Source organism: Prionailurus viverrinus, chromosome D1, assembly GCF_022837055.1.
Source record: "Prionailurus viverrinus isolate Anna chromosome D1, UM_Priviv_1.0, whole genome shotgun sequence".
Lineage (NCBI taxonomy): Eukaryota > Metazoa > Chordata > Mammalia > Carnivora > Felidae > Prionailurus > Prionailurus viverrinus.
In genome coordinates this window covers 90,010,965-90,030,789 of record NC_062570.1, presented here as the reverse complement: position 1 = coordinate 90,030,789, position 19,825 = coordinate 90,010,965, and the positions used below count along the sequence as shown (strand labels likewise).

At 48.5% G+C, this 19,825-nt stretch overlaps 1 protein-coding gene across 7 annotated transcripts in view; it reads right to left on the bottom strand.

The window, feature by feature from the left end:
• Positions 1-19,825, bottom strand: part of LDLRAD3 (low density lipoprotein receptor class A domain containing 3) — a 281,064-nt gene that overhangs the window by 164,415 nt on the left and 96,824 nt on the right. Inside the window, exon 1 of one of the 7 annotated variants that reach the window (XM_047879090.1) lies at positions 1,093-1,317. The exons of the other annotated variants lie outside the window; for them this stretch is intronic. Coding sequence (XP_047735046.1) covers positions 1,093-1,138 — 46 coding nt within the window. The 5' untranslated portion in view covers positions 1,139-1,317. Of the gene's footprint in view, positions 1-1,092; positions 1,318-19,825 lie in introns of those variants that run through there. 7 annotated transcript variants of the gene reach the window in all.

Genomic DNA, 19,825 nt, shown 5'->3' with positions numbered 1-19,825 from the left:
GGGTTAGAAGAACCCGTGAGACTAAGCAGAAGCACAAAGGAGAACATGGCCCTTTACTCCTGGGGGAGGCAGGGGAGGCACCATGGAGGCTGAAGGCTGTGCTGGAGGACAGAAGCCCAGGGGGAAAAAGAGCATGTGCAAAGGCCCAGAGGAATGAGCCTGAATGGCTAGGGAGGCACGCAAGGTGGGGCAGGAGCTGCAGCCAGTGAGACAGGCAGAGCCAGCCAGGAGGTCTCTCTGGGACTTCGGAGCCCCCTTTACTCCATGGGGGACCTGGGAGCCCCTGGAAGTCTACTGTTATTCATATTCCTCACATCTAAGGATTTAAAAAACAAACAAACCTCGAAGTGGGTTATCTACTGAGTGCTCACATTATACCAACTCCAGTGCAGGGAACTCTACATAGATGAGGTGCCTCATCCCCTTCTCCACATGAGAAAATGGCAGCCTCAGGAAGTTCAATGACTCGGTCAAGACTTCCCAGCTGCCAAGTGGCAGGGCCAGGATCCGAGCCCAGGATGGCTGGCTTCAGAGTCCTCTGCCTCCTGCTTTAAGCAAGGTAGTAGTAATATGATTTGGTCTGTGGTTTAGGAAGATGATTCAGGAAATAAATATTTGGGCCTCACCAGTTTATGGGAGGGGAGGAGATCTCCAAGGTGGGGAGTGGGCGGAGTATTAGACGAGAAGGAAGGAATCTATTTCTGGTAAATAATGATGCAGGAAGCAGACCAAGAGGGCCTCCCTGCCAGAGAGAAGGGCAGCCTGGAAATAGGGGATGGAATCCCAGTGAACAAAAGATGGAAGTGAAGGATGTGGTCCGCAGTGTCCAACACAGCTTGGGGGCCAGGTAAGGTCGGATCTCGACACTGGATCTGACAACCAGGAGTTTCCTGTGATCCTCCCCAGAGCAAATTCATGACTGTGGTGCATGTGAAAGCCATACTACAGAGGGCTGTGTCACAGACTAGGCACAACAAAGGGCAAGGACAGGGCAGGGGCCTGTAGGACTCTGGCCTGAGGAAGAATTTGGGGCCAGGGAAAGACTGACGATAAAGAGGTGAGTTCCCAAACTGGAATGCAGGTCAGACTCACCTGGGGAAACAGCACGCAGAGAATTCTGGCCCCACTCTAGGCCCATGAGCCACTCTTTCCCAGGATGACCTCAATCTGCTCTGGTGATTGAGATTCCCAGGAAGGTCCTGGGAAGTTGTTTACTGAGGCCTCCGGGGCATTCTGATGCAGCCTGGAAACCATGGCCTCTAGACCCTCTCTGCTCAAAGTGTAGACCTCAGATCTGCAGCATCGGTAACCCCCTGGGAGCCACACCCCTGACTCACTCAATTAGAATCTGTAGTTTAACCAAGATCCCATGCCTTTATGATATACACAGTGTTTGCGAAGTTCTAGACTAGAATGGATGGAGGGTCCTGGGGTAGAGGGGAGAGGTACTCAGGTGCCCTCCTGCCAGACATCTTTAGTGCAGATTGCCCTGAGATTTGCCTGCTGCCAATTTTTATGAAAGATAGCAAAGCATCACTGAAATGAACCCTCATACAGGTTTTAACGCTTCAGGCCCCTGCTGGGCCCTCTGGGCAGAGGAGCAAAGTCAGGCATGACTTCAGACATTTCAAATGCAATCCTTTCTTGCATGGGAATGGGACAGGCAGGACATTTAACATGCACTCCCTTTACAAGGGAGGCAGGAAAGCTGCATCTGAGCCCTAGAAACCTTTTGGTACAGATCCGCCATGGCACACACTTACCTGCAGGGGGCAGCAGAGCAGAGAGGTCAAGCCGCTCCCTCAAGCCTGCATGTCTGCTTTCCTAACGTGACTCGTGACTCCCAAACTGCTTCAGCCAATGACCTAACTTCTCCAAACCGCAATTCATCAGTAAAATGGGAGTACTGGTAGGACTTACCTCATGGGACAGTTGTGATGACTAAAGGAGATCATCCATGCAGAGCACTGGGTATAGTGCCTGGTCCGCAGGGAAAAGTTTTATAGTCTGACCCAGAGCCTGTTCACTAACTTGCTCACTGAGGGTCGCCAGCATTCTGCATAAGCCTCAACAGACCTAAATCCATTCCTACGTGTGTATGCCCACGTGCCAGAAAACCATTCTGCATTTTCACAGAGGGAAGGACATTCTATTTTAAATCACAGGCATCTGTAGTTGTAACGGGGGTTGGAGAAGATCAAGTCCCTTTATAGATGAGAGAACTAAGGCCCAGAAAAGGCAGAGTGCATACCCATGGCAATAGTTAGTTCTCTGCACCAGAGTATGCTGTGCCGGCCAGCAAGACTGCAGACTATGTCCTTCCGGTGTTTTGGCTCCTCCTCTGAGCACAGGTACCAAGGCTGTGTAGGAAGTGCTGAGCAGGGGAGGCCTGAATGTGCTCCCTGCCACCCTCTCCAGGGCTGTGCTAAGCATAGTGAGTGTCCCTACAAGCCTGAAATCAAATGGAGAAGCCGCTGAAGCTGCTGGGTGCCCTGTGTTCCTGAACACCAAAGCCCTTGATTAGCCCCTGCCTCTCGTCTTTAAATCCAAGCAAAATATCAGGAGGCAATGACTGAGCTGATAATAATAGGTATCTAGGCAAAGGCTTAGAAAGAGAAAGGCAAGGCTCTCCCAGAGGTCACACCCCTTGGGGCCCAAAGGAAAAGGAAAGAGCCGGGAGGAATATTTACCCTCAGAAGAATGATTAATTAACAAGGAGGAATTAGGATAGGTGAGGCAGAGAAGGAGGACAGGAGGTCAGGCTGTTAAAGCAAATCAGTCAGGTGACCCCTTTAGAAGTCCTGAGGGAGAAACTCTGTGTGTGTGTGTGTGTGTGTGTGTGTGTGTATGTGTTACAGGTGGGAGGAATCCTATTCCTACTTAGCAATCCCATCTGGCTCCCCATGAATAGAAAACCAGCTCTCACAAGAGCAGTAGTACTAGAGGGATACAAGAAGGAAAGCCAAGATTTGCTCCCAAAAGTCCTTGCGAACAGTCACCGTTCTCTCATTGGATGCTTTCATTTGTTCATCCAACAAATGTGTACTGAGCATCTTCTAAGTGCCAGAAGCTGACACTGTTTGGCGTGGGGATGATGGTGAACAAGAATTATGTAGGGCTTTTCCTGGTTGTCCTGAAGCTTCTAATATTACCTGGAAGATTTTACCTACCACTCCTTACTGCATCTGCTTGTTTACAAGCCAAAGGTAGAGGAGGGCTATGGAAGCAGGGACAAGGTGGGTATAATGAAAAGGAAGGTCAGGAAGGCTTCTGGGCAGGGATGCAGTTATAGAATAAGAAGTTTCTGTCTTCATCCATCCATCCATCAATACACCCACTGATCCATCCATCCATCCATCTATCCATCCACTCGCCCACCCATCCATCATTTCATCCACTGAGCCATCCATCAATTCATCTATCCATCAATCTACCCATCAATCCATCCACTAACCCACCCATTCATCCATTCATCCATCCATCCATCCATCCATCCATCCATCCATCCATCCATCCATCTTCCTTCTTTTTGAGCAGCAGTCTCTGCTAAGGTTTTCTAGTTCTGTACTCCCATCAGCAGGGAAGTCAAAGAACTGGGTGATGTCAATCCTGTAAAATAACCCTATCTCTGGGATGTCAGAGAGCAGGTTCCTACTTGGAAGGAAAAGAGAGCTCAATAAAGTAAAATCACATGCCCTAAGTTTCACGCAGAGTCAAGAACAAAAATAGAGTCTGCACCCCTACCCTGCTCAGCTGCGGCATACCAGCCTATCCTAAAATTCCCCCACAGGGGCACTGTTTTGTTTCCTCAGTTGTTTGTTTTGTTTTGATTTTACTCATGTCCTCTGCAGTCACGCACAGGGTAAATATGAAACCACTCCTATGTAATTTTCCTAAAGGCCAGCCTCACATATAAGGCTCTAAGGAGGACTGCTGATCAGTGGGAGAAAGAGCCTGGCAGAATTAGCAAATTAAGTGATGAAACAAATCTGCCTTTGTACTCCTACGGTCTGGAATGAAAAACAAAATATTTCTGAAATGCAGAATGCAGGGGGAAACCTGGCATGGGAACCAGAACGTTAAATAGAAGCACAGGGGAAGTGTGTTTCACATATGTATTGTTTTCATAGTCGTTCACACTTGCCAAGATTTGGTTTGCATCAGAGCGTGATTACACAATCCACCGTTCATGTTTCTTCGGAAATACGCCCTGCAGCGCAAAGGAAAGAGTGGGACGTGATGGATGCTCTAGCAATCATGTCCATGGCCTCGTCCATGAGGATGGCTGACGGCTAGTACCAGGGTGGCTGCATTAAAACGGGACTTTAAAAAGAGACTCCCGGGTGGCAAAAAGAGGATCCCAAGCAGACGCTCGCCAGTCGATTGTGATTATTAGAGCAGTCAGGTCACTGACACCCACCATTCACAGTATGGAAACACTGTGCTTATAGCCTCATATTCATTACCCAGTCACGCAGCCAGCAATTAGTGAAGCTAGAACTTGATATCACCCGAAGCCTGAACGGTTCTAAAAACAGGGAACTCGTTAGTACCTAAGGCACCCCAACGCGACCATTAAAGACTTCCAAAAAGCAGATTGGGGCCCATCACACAGAACAAATTCCCGAGGCTCCCGTGCTATGGTAGTTGGAAGCGAGCTCTGTCCTGGAAAAGGACAGTCGTGGGGCCATCTTTGCAGCTGCAGGTGCCAAGAAGAGAGCGAAGGGGGAACAGGGGTTTGTTAGGGAGCTGGCCCAGTGGGATTCAACTCTTTTTTGTCTGTTTACTGCAGGACCCTCTTTGGGAAAAACAAAATCTTATGCAAACCCACCAGGTATTAAAAGAGAAAACTGTAGCTGCTTCCCTTTCAGACAGAAGAGCCCAAGTCCAAAGCCCCCCAGGTTCTTCGGCCCTCCTGCCTGTCACTGTGGCGCTAAACCGTGGCACTCCAAGAAGCAAAGTGTGAAACGCTAACAGGACTCTCACCCCTCGCAACAGACCTGAAAAGTCAGGCCCCAAACCAGACTACAGCTGGCTCCCTATCAATTCCTTCTGGTCTTTACAGCAGATAGTCTAGACCTTTCACACATTAGCTCCTACAGTTGAGGCAGCCTTACTCTTTATGCCTCATTTCCAATCACCCTACAGCTACCTGATGCATGTACATAAAGATGATGATGTTATTATTATTAATAACAGCTGAGGGGCACCTGGGTGGCTCAGTCGGTTGAGCATCTGACTTTTGATTTTAGCCCAGGTCATGATCCCAGGGTCACGGGATCAAGCCCCACATTAGGCTCCACGCTGAAGGAAGAGCCTTCTTAGGATTCTCTCTCTCTCTCTCTCTCTCTCTCTCTCTGTCTCTCTGCCCCTCTCACACACTCTGTCTCCAAAATAAAAAAAATAAGGGCGCCTGGGTGGCTCAGTCAGTTAAGCATCTGACTCTTGATTTCAGCTCAGGTCGTGATCTCACGGCCATGAGATCAAGCCCTGTGTAGGGCTCTGCACAGAGTGTGGAGCCTGCTCAGGGATTCTCTCTCTCTCCCCGCCGCTCCCCTGCTCACGTGCACTCACACTCTCTCATTCTCTCTCTCTCAAATAAATAAACATTAAAAAACTTTAAAATAATAATAATAATAATAGTTAATTCTTCTCAAGAATTTAGTAAGTATTAAGCATTGCCTAAACACTGCACAGCTATAAATGTATTTAAACTCAGTGAGGCATCTGATTATCCCTTCTATTTGTTCCCCATGTTACAGATGAGGAAAGTGAGGCACAGAGAGAGTCAGTAACTTGCCTAGTGTGCAGAGGAAGCAGGACAGACCCAGGCAGGCTCGTGCCAGGCTTATGCACTCTGAAGCATTCCACACACTGCCTCCCGTGCAAAACTTGTAAGAAGTTATCAGGAAGGAACAGTAGCCCGTTATCCCACCTCCCAGAGATACCCACTGTTAACGGGGATTGAATCTTGTTGGGAGTTACTTGCTGAGATTTACAAAGGCCAGGCACCTCTTGCTGACAATTTCATTTCCGGCGGAGATAAAGTCATTTTCTTCCGTGGGCAGTGCAGGGACAGCACTCGCGATCCGTTGGCTTTCTTTAGGAGACAGTATGCACGAATGCACCTTAAAGTAAAATGCTAACCCTCAGCACGTGGCCATCGCATCAGTTAGTGCCCTGTGTTCAGAACATTTTGCTTTGGAGGCCCACACACCTAGCTGAGATGCTTCCTACCTGCCTGGGCTTCTCAGAAGGGATGCTCTCTTGGGTATCCTTCCTTCCCTGATATGGAAAGGGGCTGACAATGTAAAAGCTTTGTGCTAACTTCCTCCTTCATGGAGACTGTTAGTCTAACCATAGGACAAGTGAGTCTCATAGTGCGGTGGGAGCAAGTCTCACCTGGGCTGCCGGTTAAGATGCAGAACCTCGGGTCTCCTTCTCGGACACTCTGCATCAGCAGGTTTTGAGTTGCCCCCAAATCTACATTAACAGATGAGTCAGGTGACCCACCGAGCCCGCTTCTGGAAACACTGGTTGGGGACTGTCCCTCAGAGGCCAAGAGCCCCAGGTGGCGACAGCTTCGAGGTTCATTCAGTTGTTGTTCAGGAGAAAAGTCAAGGAAACTTAGTGGTTGAGGTTTGGGTTTTTCATTTTTTGATTCTGTCAATATTATCCGGAGCAGCTGCATCCTGAGCCATCGAGACAACACCACGGCAGTCTTTTATTCATTCAGAAAATGTACCAGTCGTGTCATTTTGAGAAGTCTGGCGACTGTCAGATGCCAGCAGGCAAGCATTTAAGCCTGTCTGACCATGATTTTTGAACAGGACGATTTAAAGTATAGGATAATGATGAGAACTGAAACAGACATTTATTGAATGTTTACTGCATGACAGGTACTGTTCTAGGAGCTTGACAGAAAGCCGCTTAATTTTCACAACCCGATGGAACACGACTATTGTGATCCCATTCGACAGACATGGCAAAGACGTACAGAGAGGTTAGGTGACTTGCCCAGGGCTGCACAGCTGGGAAGTGGTAGGGCAGGATCTGACCCACTTATCGGCCTCTTGACCACAAGGCACACAGTTAACGTCTTTTGTTGGTTTACAAGGCCCCATATGACTGGTTCCCCATCACGTACTTTTGTAAACACCCCCTGAAAAATCTCTCCTCCTCCCCACGAGCCACAGGAATTACTACAGGCATGCCGAAATAGACACCACCCTCTCTCTTACCCTCAGGGGCTGTGTGTAGGTTTCCTCTTTCCGTTGGAGGTCTTCAACCTCTTACTGGGTCATTCGCTCACCTTCGCTCTTCCAGCCTCAGCTTAGACAGTGGCCTTTTCCCAGAACATGCCCTGGATGCCCCAGGGGAGATTAGTGTCCCTTCTGTGGGATCTGAGAGCACCCAGGACGTGGCCCTGCCCTGCATGGATCACATACCACTGCCACTGCCTGTTCGTGGATTCATCTTCTCACCTGACTGAGGGCTCTCACAGCACAGGGATTTCCTCATGTGTTGTTTTCCCCCAGTGCCAACAAGGGTCAAGTGCACAGAAAGTGCTCTGTAAATGTCCGTTAAGAGAATTCATGAATGTATAACCTGGCTCAGCAGTGGCTGTGACAATGAAGAAAATGTACCCCCCAGATCTCTGAGAACAGGAAGCATGACTGATAGTCCCAGCAGAGGACCTCTGGACCCACTACCACATCTGGGCTAAAGCCACACCTCCCATGAGCTGCTCTTAGCCCCTGACCAGGCATGGCAAGTGTGCTAAGACAGGCCCATCCCTGAAAGAGCCGGGACTCCTCCAATAGGTGCCTGCGGCTCTAGGACATCCCATGGGCCTAGCAGAACCTTCCGTGGGCCGAGCCAGCAGTGTGAGGCTCCTCCTGCCCTCCTCTCCCTCCCCCTGCCCTCTCTCCTTCCTCCGGTGCCAAACCTCCGGCAGGGCTCTCCCTGCCTCCTCCCCCTCCCACCCCCAGTGAAGCTCCTGAGTGCCCGATCCCATCCTGGTACCTGTGTCTCAGCAGACCTAAATAATACAGTCGTAACTGCTAAGCCACGGCCTGTCCCCAAAGTCAGGGCGGCCAGACAGGCTCTTCCCCAAGTCACCACGAGGGCCAATATCCCAGCACGCCACGAAAAGGCTAACTGGGGAAAGAGTGGGGGGCCTCACCTGCATTTCCATCTCAGGAGAAGCTCAGAGGAGGTCCTGAGTGACGGCAGGAACGGGGAAGGGACTGGGCGTAATGGCCAGGCCTTGGGTCACAGCATCAGGCACCGTCGCCGCTGTGCCCCAGAAACCCACCCCAACTGGGGGCGGCAGGCGACGCAGTCTCCCTCGCCCCTTCCCGGCATCAGGCTGGCCAGCTTCCTCTGTCCCGGGGAGGCAGGAACAATCCTGGTTTGGCTTTGAATGTCAGACAGCAAGTGGCTGAGACCCGCCACGTTCTGCATCAGCGCATCTGCTCCCCATCAGGTGACAGAGCTTCACTCCACTGCCCACCGGCTGCCCGCCTGTGGCCTGGCCACTGGGAGCTGCGTGAGCATCTGGGAGGTGGGAGGACATCAAGAGGCAGGCTGTGCCGGGGGCACAACAGGAAGCGGCCCAGTGACACACAGCACCGCAAGGGTGAGGGCTCCAGCAGGCTCCTGCCATAGCGCCCCCTCTCTCGGCCAAAATGCCCAAAGCGGCCAAGAGAAAAAAAATACACGACGCTGGGTGATCACCACAAAATCACCGGGTAGCGCGGCTGCCCTCCCTGAAGCACCTCCTCTTAGCTCGGGAGGGGAGTCCAAATCACCAGCTTGTTGCCAGATTCCAAAAGAACGCGAGCAGGGAATGATCCTGTACACCCGACAAGAGACAACAGGAGCCAAGATGGTCTTTGGGGCCCTGCATATTTCCGTCCTATCAAGAATCGGAGACACGGATTACCTACCTGCCTCCACACCCTCACCACCCCCGCCCCCCCACAACGAAGAGCACTGATGACAGAAATAAACAACTCGGGCACCTGCAAACAGATGCCTTTCCAAAAGACTCAGAGACTATGTTCTCATTTGGAACGAACCTGATGTTCTTCCAGGTGGCAGAACATGACATACATGCATGTAAGTGATTTCGGTCCCTTCTCTTCATCCACGGACGCCAGCAAACCTTCTAGACCTAAGTCACTCCTTCATTCTTACATTTTATGGGACTCCCTTTGCAGGCATCTTAGCAAAGGACGTGATGTTAACAATGTCAAAAGCCAAAAGCTCCTGAAACGCTTAAGAGGGGGACACAGTTAGCTCTTGACCTCAAAGCCTCTCTCCCCGCTCCCCCCCACCCCATCTTCTCCCACTCTAAACCATCAGAAACTATTCTTCTCAAGCGTTACAAGCAAAAGAGTATCTCTGGTCGCGTGTCTGAATGATATGAATGCACCACATCCTCGTCTTTTAATTATTACTTTCTCATCTGTCTCTGAATTTTTTAAAAAGCCATTAGGCAACTGCAAACTAGCCGTGTCACAGATGAAAGCACAAGTCTGCATTAAAAAAAATAAAAATAAAAAGACTGCACAGTCACAGCCTAACTTGGATCAGCAAAATTTGTCTAGACGTGCCAGGAAAAAAAAAAAATTTTTTTTTGATGTTCTGTGATTTTGCAGCCATTTAAATTTTATTAGCAATTACAGAGCCTGTTACCACTGACTGCATCATGCAGTCACAGCCAAGTCCTGGCTATAAGAGCGTGTCTGCATGACAAAGGCCTGAGAGACCTCACCACACTCACTCTAGCGACACAAGACCACGTAGATTCCCCCAGCTTGGGCTACTTCATTAGGATTCTCCCCTTGCAGGGAAAAGGCAGCACGCAGTGCCGATAATAACAGAGTTCTCTGGAAGTGGCGGGGAGGACTGGCAAGACGGAGTGAGGCTGACTGATATTTGCACAAGAGTTGATTTAAAAGATGACTTTAAGATGACTATGCCACTAACTTCTCAGCTGGTGACAGTATTGGCATTTAAATTGGTAGTTCCCGAGAAAGTGGTGGCAGGTCCCCAACAACAGCTGGCATCACCTGGGAAGGATGGAGGAAAGCAGAGGGGGCTTGATGGGGTTCCTGGTAGATGCCACATGAGTCTATCACCACCAGATAGGACTGGAATGGCCCCAGCAGGGATGTGTGAGGGGAGCTAGAACGAAATAATAAGATAAATCTTTCTAAGAGCTAGGGGTATTGGTGATTCAGAAATGAAAGGGGGGCGCCTGGGTGGCTCAGTCGGTTAAGCGTCTGACTTCGGCTCAGGTCACGATCTCACGGCTCATGAGTTCGAGCACCACACTGGGCTCTCTGCTGTCAACACAGAGCCTGCTTTGGATCCTCTGTCCCCTTCTCTCTTTGCCCCTCCCCAACTCGCTCTCTCTCAATAAATAAATAAACTTAAAAAAAAAAAAAAGAAATCAAAGAGCTGCTCTCCTCCAAGAAGAGACCAAATTGGACAAATTCTCCCAGTTTTTCTCTAGGCTCTGGAACACCTTACCTCAACCTTTCCCCCAACCAGAGTCTGAGGTTTCCTGTCCCAACTCCCAGGGAAGGGGCACCAGGACCTTGGCAGAGAGTCTGAGCCTTCTCACCTTCCGGGGGATCAATAGGGGCTCAAGAGCACTGTATTTGGCATGAGGCTTCCCCATCCTAGGCAGCCCCACAGTACCCCCCTCAAAAGAAGTATCATGGGGTCCCTGGGTTCTGGCTTCTGAAAATGGTTCAGAGAAGGGAAGATGTTCATTTTGACTGGCGTGCAGCCGATGTGAACATTCACAGTACTTCTGAAGTAGAAGGGTCCACCTTCCTTAGCTTAGACAACCTGCCAGAAAGCACAATCTACAGCATCTTCCAGGCCATGTCTGAGGACTAGAGGAGCCCAAGGAAGCCTGGATCGAAAACTCTCTGGCAACCCTGAAGACTCTCCCTTTTAGGGAGTTATGTAGAGCTGGGGAAGGCAGAAGACGGGAGAGTGTGTTCTTTCAAGCGCCTACTATGCACCAGACGTCAGCGCCTGCACATGTGATTTTCACACACCTCTTTTCAACTTGTTCCCATTTCACAGATGAAGAAACTGGGGCTCCAAGAAAGGAAGGGGCTAACCAGTGGCAGATCTGGGATCTAAACCAGATATGCGTGAGCCTGGGTGGCTCAGTCGGTTACGTGAATTTGACCTAGGCTCAGGTCACGATCTCAAGGTTCGTGAGCTCGAGCCCCACAGTGGGCTTTGGCTGACAGAGTGGAGCTTGCTTAGATCCTCTGTCTCTCTGTCTCTCTGTCTCTCTCTCTCTCTCTCTCTCTCTCTCTCTCTCTCTCTCTGCTCTTCCCCCACTCTCACTCTCTCAAAATAAATAAATAAGCCAACATTAAAAAAATAAATCAATAAACCAGAAATGTGCCTCCACACAGCCAGTAAGGATACAGCTAACATTTATTCAGTGCTTACTATGTGCCAGCAGCTACTTAAAAGGTTGTCAAGGTTTTAGCTCATTTAATCCTCGTAACAATTCCATGGGATTTAAGGAAACTGAGGCTAAGTATCTCACCCACGTCCCCAAGCTCACCTGCGACACAGCTGGGACCCAAGCCAGGTAGTGTGATTCCAGAGCCACCCTCCCCGCCCCCCAACCCCGGAAATTCTGCACGTGCACCCTGCCCTCAAGCACCCTAAGGAAAATGTACACGTGGAACACTCTACCTGTTTGGAAATGTCTGTACTTTTGGTTGAAACATCCCATGCTAACAATCGGAGAAAATTCTGTTTCACTGAATCCAACACACGTGGATTGCAAGGCACACCACTCTTTTATGTACAACTAAAGAAAGGAAAAAACCTGGCCAATTAAACGAGGACACCACGTTTTCCTACCCCATCCATTATCAGAGGCGTCTCCACTTGAGAGTTCTGAAAACATGAAAAGATGTGTGTCTCAGAATGAAACAAATACTGGAGGCCTTCGCACGAACAGGATGGTGAAATGCATGACAGACGCAGAGTGGAAGCAAGGTACCCTGAGTGCAGAAAGCAACCTAACGCTAACTCTGATTTTTCTAGAATACCTGATAATCCTGACTTTTACATGCAAGTTCCCAATTTAGACACAGTGGCAACTAATTGGTGCTTTTAGTGTCCTTGAGCAGGACAGAGGGGACCTGACTGCAGCCCAACATGGCCGGGAGGCCTCCCAGCTTCCTCTAGGTGGGCTGGAAGGCGGAGAGCTATCGGCCCGATGCAGTAATAGAGCCACCCCTGAGGCCCTCCAAGGCAAAGAACTGTCACAGGCTGCCTACACACTCACCAGCACTCTGAGTACCTTTTCATCATGGAAATGGCCAAATCAAGATGCCAGGTGAATTTTTTAAAAACTCTTTAAAAAGAGCTGAGTTTTTAAAAAATGCTTCATTTTCTCATACAAAACACTCTCCCCGGGCTTTCAAACCACTCCTGATCTACTGACACACCTGCTCTTGTTCCACGACCATCATGCTCTAAAGGCAGGGGTAAAACAAACGACAACAAAATCCCCCGAGTGGATACAGTGAGAACGCACACGGCCCGCGGACCTCCAGAGGGCTGTGGCAGCTGCTGGTCACCACCCATGCTTCCTCCTCTGTACGGACCCAGTGGGGCAGGTTGTGTTCTGGAACCTGTGAATGGAACCTTATTTGGAAACAAGGTCTTGGCATACGTAACCTAGTTAAGGTGAGGTCATAATGGATTAAGGTGGCCCCTAATCCAACGATGGGCGTCCTTTTAGGAAGAGGGAAATCCGTACACAGAGAGAGATGCACAGGGAAAGGGCCGCATGAAGGTGGAGGCAGACACTGGAGTGTTCCAGCCACGAGCCGAGGAAGCCCAGGAATGCCAGCAAGAAAGCAAGGAAGGACCCTCCCGTAGAGGCTTCAGAGACAGAATGGCCGTGTCGTCACCTTGACTTTGGACATCTAGCTTCCAGAACCATGAGAGAATGCACTTCTGTGGTTTAATGTCATCCAGTCTGTGGTATCTTATCATAGCAGGCCTAGCTAACTGATACACTCAGAGCACTCTGTATCTCCCTTCCCAGTGTAAAATTGCCGGCATCTTCCAACAGCTACGGGGCCCTTTTAGAAGAGTTAACACAAGGTCAAACTCGTGTTAGGTCGAGTAGAACCTGACAAGCCAGAAGTGTCTGTATCCAGCCGTCAGGGGACTACCTGGGAATTTAGGCCAAGGTCTCAACACCAGGGCCGCAAGTCTCTCCTCGCTATGGGCGCAGGGCACAAGGCACAAATCTGGGGGCAGAAAGAGGGCGGGGAAGACTGTCATTTCTACGAATTCTAGGCCGAAAACCTTGGAGGCCACCGCAGGGTGCCGTGCGGGTTCCCACCCCGGGGTAGCGGCCGTGGGGACTGAAGAAGACAGTTCAAGCAATGAAGCAAAATGCCATCGTCAAAATCCACTTATGTGCTTAATTGTGCGGGGCCGTGGCAGAGCCGGGAGCAAGCTGACGCGGCCGCTCTGCAGGCGGAGACCAACCGCAGGGCCATTAGCCAGTGGGGCCCAGCCGCATGCAGGAGAGCTACTTCCAAACTTCCCTCCCTGCCAGACTCATCTCAGACCCTCAAATATTTGTTTCCTTCCCTTGTGCACTGGCTCTGGCGTGTGGCTGGAGCTCGAAGCCGAAGAGAATTTCCTAAGAGCTCCTGGCTCAAGACTCTCTAAACTGAAGAGAAGATGTTGACCCAACCAAAGAAGGTATTGCTACGACTTTGGTTCTGTAAGTGAGAGCAGGAAGAGAAGGGGGGGAGGAGAAGGGAACGTGAGGGTCCAGGGGAGGTAGGCAAGGGGCGGGCTGGACCAGTCGTGTCCGCACTGCACGGGCCAGCAATGTCGCAGCAGACTTGGGTTTCGGCGTAATGTCATTACTGCTTATCGAGGGAAAATGTCAGCTGGCATTTACTGAATGCCTAACACGTGCCAGGCCCCCAGTTCTAAGCCTCACACACATCAGCTCATTTAAGACAACAATGTCCTGTGGTCAGCAGAGCTGACCTTCACCCTCTGTGTACCAGCAAACAGTGCCTACTGTTTAAGGTCAGCTCATTCCTAACTGGCTTATGGCCTGGACATAGCACCCTTGACCTAGTAATTTCAATATCACCCCTGGAGTAGGTAGCATCATTATCCCCCTCTTACAGATGAGGAAATAGGGACAGAGTAAGGTAAAATGGTGCCCAGAGCCCGAGGTCATAAATGGAGGCTGGCCCAAGGCCCCTCTTCCTAACTACAGGATTTATGGTCTCACATTTGAGATAAAACACAGTAAGCGAAGCAGGGGGCATGCCTGGAATCACCCAACACGTTTAAAGACGAGTACAGGAACAAACAAAAAGCCTACGTCAGAAAAGAGGCAACATTAACACCCACGGGTCTTGGATTTCTTCTGCACAGTGAATGCCATGGAGGCAAGCGAGTTTTTCTCCAAAGGGCTTAATGGACGTAGCGATAAACCACAGTGATATTCTCTAGACTCTTGTTAAGTTCCAGTTTTGCTTTGTGAAGTTCAACTTCTTCAGAAAGCTTTTGAAATTCAGCCCTTAACCATGGCTTGCCAGGTCTCAGCTCTGGAGGAGGACATCTCAATCACATGAGCAGGAATGGAGGGCATGACTCCCAGAGAGAGGCCCGGCGGCATGGCGGGGGGCAGGGGAGGGGTGTGATGAAAGGCCCACTGAAGCCCAGATGGCTTTAACCGTCCCTGGGAAGTAAGTGGATAGATTCCCGGGGCTGCCACAACAAAGCAATGTAAACTGAGCGCCTTTAAGCAACGGAAATTTCTTCTCTCGCATTACCGGAAGCCTACAATCAAAATGTCGGCAGGGCCATGCTCCCTCTGAGACTCTGTGTGGACCCTTTCCCTGAGACTCTTCAGCTTCCGGTGGCGGCTGGCAATGCCTGACACTCCTTGGCTCGCGGCTGCATCATCCTGCCTCTGCTGTCACCAGGCCCTCTTCCCTCCTTTCTTCACGCTGTCTTGTTATAAAGACACCCTACTTCAGTACGACCTCATCTTAACTAATCCAACCTCAATCACCCAATTCCAAATAAGGTCACATTCTGAGGCACCGGGCCTCAGGAGTTCAACATTATCTTTTGGGGGGGATGCGATTCAACCTAGAAGAGTAACATTCTTGCTTTCCAATTATTAAAGAAAAGAAGCAGAAGTGGGATGCCTGTGAATGTCACCCTGTTACACAGTAGGCAGGGTGGCTGTCACTCACCACATAATAATTTTAGAAAACAAAGGAGAGCTGGGTGGATGTCTGGATGAGTCTGCTAGAGCTGTGGCCTCCACCACATTGGTGGCCTCCGTGACAGAAATGTATCATCTCACCGTCCAGTAGGCCGAAAGTCCCAAACCAAAGTATCGGCAGGTTGGCTCCTTCTGAGGGTGGTGAGCACGGGTCTTTTCCAGGCCTCTCTCCTTGGCTTCAAACGGCCATCTTCCCCCTGTCCGTGCCTCTGCATCCAAATTTCCACTTCCCGACTTTCTGGGGAATTCTGCACATGAGCCAGGTACGAGGGCCCTGGTGGAATAGCTGAACTACTGCTGAAGTTTGATAAGATAATACCTCAGACTCCAGTTTTGTGCGCTCTCTCTGCTAGCCCTGTAGCATCAGGCTTACAAGAAAACATTACATGTGGCGCCACTCAGAGGCAGAAGATGAGAAAGACGATCAAAAGGAAAGGAAGAGTTTCTGTCCCCACCCCCAACCCTCCACTTTCCTCCCCTTTTATGTTTCTTGGTGATCCTTTTTCCAAACTCGCCCTTTCAACCCTCTCATGGATTTCTGCCATCGCACAGGAGCAATGACCAGTCGTGCTCAAGAAATGGTTGGAAACAGTACAAGCAAATAAAATTCAGGTTCCATTTTTGTCCTTTTCTGTCTCTGGACTTGGGAGAGTCACAGAAATCTTATCATTTGACAAGATCCTTGAATTTATCCCCATCTCCTCTCCACTCCATCTACATGTGCGCACACGTGCATGCACACACACACACACACACACACACACACGCACAAAGGGCCTGAGATTTTAAAATCTGTACATGCCTCATCAAAGATATCGATTGATTTCATTTATCAAAGAAGAAAACCACTTTGTGACACAGAACTCAAACTTCCAAGATCTCTCCCCCATTTGGTCAGGACACAGATAAATGGCAGCTAAAATACAACACTAAGTTGGAAGGAGATCTTAAGGCTCGTGATTCCAGGTCATGTGTGAGTTCTGGATATTTGAACTGATGCTTTATTACAGCTTGTGGCAGTAATTACAGTACAGTCTCTCCTTTCAGAGACTCATAGCGCTAATGGCCATTTTAGAAATCATTTCCATAGAAGAACATTATTGACATTTCTAACTTTTTTTGAAAAAGCACGTTTGTAGAGGGGCGCCTGGGTGGCTCAGTCATTTAGTGTCCGACCCTTGATTTCAACTTGGGTCATGATCTCAGAGTTCCTGAGTTCAAGCCCAGCGTTGGGCTCCATGCTGTGGACAGCACAGGGATGTCCACAGAGGGGTCCATGCTTGGGATTCTCTGTCTCCCTCTCTCTCTGCCCCTCCTCTGCTCTCTCTCTAAAATAAGCATTTTTTAGAAAAGAAAAAAAAAGAGCAGGTTAGTAGTGATAACATACAGGAGAATCTGAGCAGAATAACATAGATCCAGGGAGGGACAGACAGGTGGTCTCTGATGGGGAAGGTGAAGGGCACTTATTCTCTGGGACAATAGGCGAGCTCTGCATAATCTCTCTGCGGCTCAGTTTCCTCATCTGAAAATGACAATGGTCCTCTCCTCATAAGGCTCCTAACAATCAAATGGGTTAATAAGTACAAAGTGCCGGGGATAGTGCAACCTAGAGAAAGCTCCCAAGTAATGTGTGCTTTCATGGGGCTTCTACGTTTTTCTAAAATATCTCTATTCCTTTTACTACCCACCCCCACCAAAAATTATTTGGATAAAATGATCATTTGGGTCATTTTACCAACCAAAAGCAGAAATTCACTCAAACTATCCCAAAAGGAGCCTCTTCTCTCAAAATTCTAAGGAGGAGGTTCTCCAGATTCACAAGGTGGAAAATTTAATGACTCAACCCGGGTGGAAATTTATTCTGGTCCATTAATAGACATTTCACCAAGTCAGAAACAAGACTAGTGAATAGGGGTTGGGAAAACACTCAACCTCTTTAGATAATAAAAAAAAAAATAAAAATAAAAATATATAACTTTTCTATTAGCCAGAAAAAATATTTTTAAAGATACTCCTCAATGCTGCCAAGACTAAAATAAAACCAGAATTCTCCCACATTGCCAGTGAGAGAGCACACTGGTGCAACCTTTAGCAAAACAAGTGGGCATCTGTTTCAAGAACCAAAAAAGGCTTCCTGTCCCTTGACCTAGTAATTTCATTTCTGAGAACTCAGCCTAAGAAAATCTCTCAAAACAGGGAGAAAGTCATATCCACCCTCATGTTCACAACGCTGAACACTATTTCTAACGATGAAAAACTGGAAGCAAATGCCAAATAAGGAGTAAACAAACTATATTATACCAAGTCAGTGGACTGTTTTTCTAGGCATTAAAACTCCTAGAGAAATATGAAAAAAAAATACATTAAAATGTTAAAAAGGTTAAATGTTACCTCGAAAGATCAAAATCTAAAATTGTATTCCCACAGTGATTACAACTGGGAAAAACCTTGAATAAAAACTTCTAAGAAGCTAACAGTGGTTCTGTTAGAGTTGAGACTTCAGGTGCAATGCCATTGTTTTTCTCCTCCCCGTTCCAAGTTTTACAGCATGTGATTTTTATTATGTTTACAATAAAAAAAAGTTTCTTCCTGTCTTACGAAAAATCTCTCCTCTGCCGTGGGTACAGAATAGCCTCTCACTGCATCATATCCCACCACGACACAGCTCTCTGGACTCTTCTCTCACCCTTTGGAAGGGGCAAGAACTCTCTTTTTTTAAGTGTACAACCTTGTAAATGGCAAAGCTATTTCACAGGATACTTGAGGCAATCAGCTCTCCGAGGTGAGGAAATCAGGCACCTTCACTCTCCTCCCGGGAAGCACCACGTTGTTCCAAAGAATCAAAGAAAGGACACGAAGCGGCACAAATTCTACGGGAGCCACTCTCCAGGTGCCCTTGGAAAGACGGTGCAGTTGAAGACCTCGGCCTGGCCGACCTCAGCTGGCTCCAGCTGAAATCATTGTGCACACTGTCCTCCGGGTATGGATAAGTTCCTTAACTGACCCCAAACGTGTGACCACCCCACCAGAGAGGAGTGGTGAGGTTACACGGCACCAACTTGATGCATCAGTGAGCAACCTCACAAAACAACAACCGTGAAGGCTAAATATGGTCACGTGGCAAAGGGCCTCTCATATGAAGTAGAAACAAATGGGTTACTCAATCACCCATCGCCATGACGACGTCTGTATAAAACAGTTTGTGGAGACTGAGCAATAGTAGCTAACGTTTACAAGCCACTTACTACGCCCAGGCACTGTGCTGTGTGCTTAAGGTGCATTTAAGCTTCACAACAATGCTTACCAGAAGCCTTATTCTTTTCATTTTGGAGAGGAGGAAACTGAGGCACCATGAGGTTAGGGACTTCTCACTCAATCCTCCCAGTGGCTAAGGTCTAGAATATCCCAGTACCTTCTCTAAGATCACGGAGCACGTGATCTGGGCCAAGGGATTTGCACAGTCTTTCCCCAGTGCTCAGACCATCAGGTCCTAGACTGGGAAGGAATACGTAAGAGACTCAAAAGGCAAGTAGAATTTGTTTTAGAAAAGCGACCTCTTTTCCTTCCCTCTATTACCTAAACTTTTTAATGCTCTGTTTTTATAACTTAAAGACAAAAAGGAAAAAAAAGGAAGGTCAACCGAGGAGAGATTCTTTAATGGGTGTGTTTGTGCATACACTTTTTTTTTTAATTGTGGGGCTTTTTGGGTTTTTTTTTTTTAATATTTATTTTGAGAGAGAGAGTACACACAAGTGGAAACGGGGCACAGAGAGGGGGAGAGAGAATCCCAAGCAGGCTCCACACTATCAGTGCAGAGCCTGACGGGGGACTCGGTCTCACCAACCCTGAGATCATGACCTGAGCCAAAATCAAGAGTCACATGCTTAACTGACTGAGCCACCCAGGCGCCCCTAAAATTATGTTTTGATTAAAACACTAAGTAAATGCCAATCAAGTCCTTACTACGCTTGGGGGTTAAGGGTAGGAAATGAGGAGACAAAAATGAGAACAGCCAAGACAAGCCTGTTCCAAACCAAACTAAATAGCGCCAGGCAGCTGCTGGGCATTTTTTTTTTTTTAATTCTCTTTCCATCACCTTTTCCAGTTTGTGCATGAGTTCTGAAATCATGGAACTGGACTGACACAAGACACAGAATCTCCTAACATTACACAGCTTCTATTGACAAAGCTGGAAATAAAACTTAAGTCTCAACTCCAAACCGTGTATTCTTTCATAAACGGACCCTGTGCTGAATAGTCCCAGCTCAGCTAAAGACAATCTGTGTTAACCAGAGTTCAAATACACACCGTATTCTAAAAATGGTCATTCCACATATTTGTGTAGTTTTAATAATGCTCAAAACTGGACAGATTCTAAATTCTTTTTTTTTAATGTTTATTTATTTCTGAGAGAGAGACAGACAGACAGAGCACAAGTTGGGGAGGGGCAGAGAGAAAGGGAGACAGAATTAAAAGCAGGTTCCA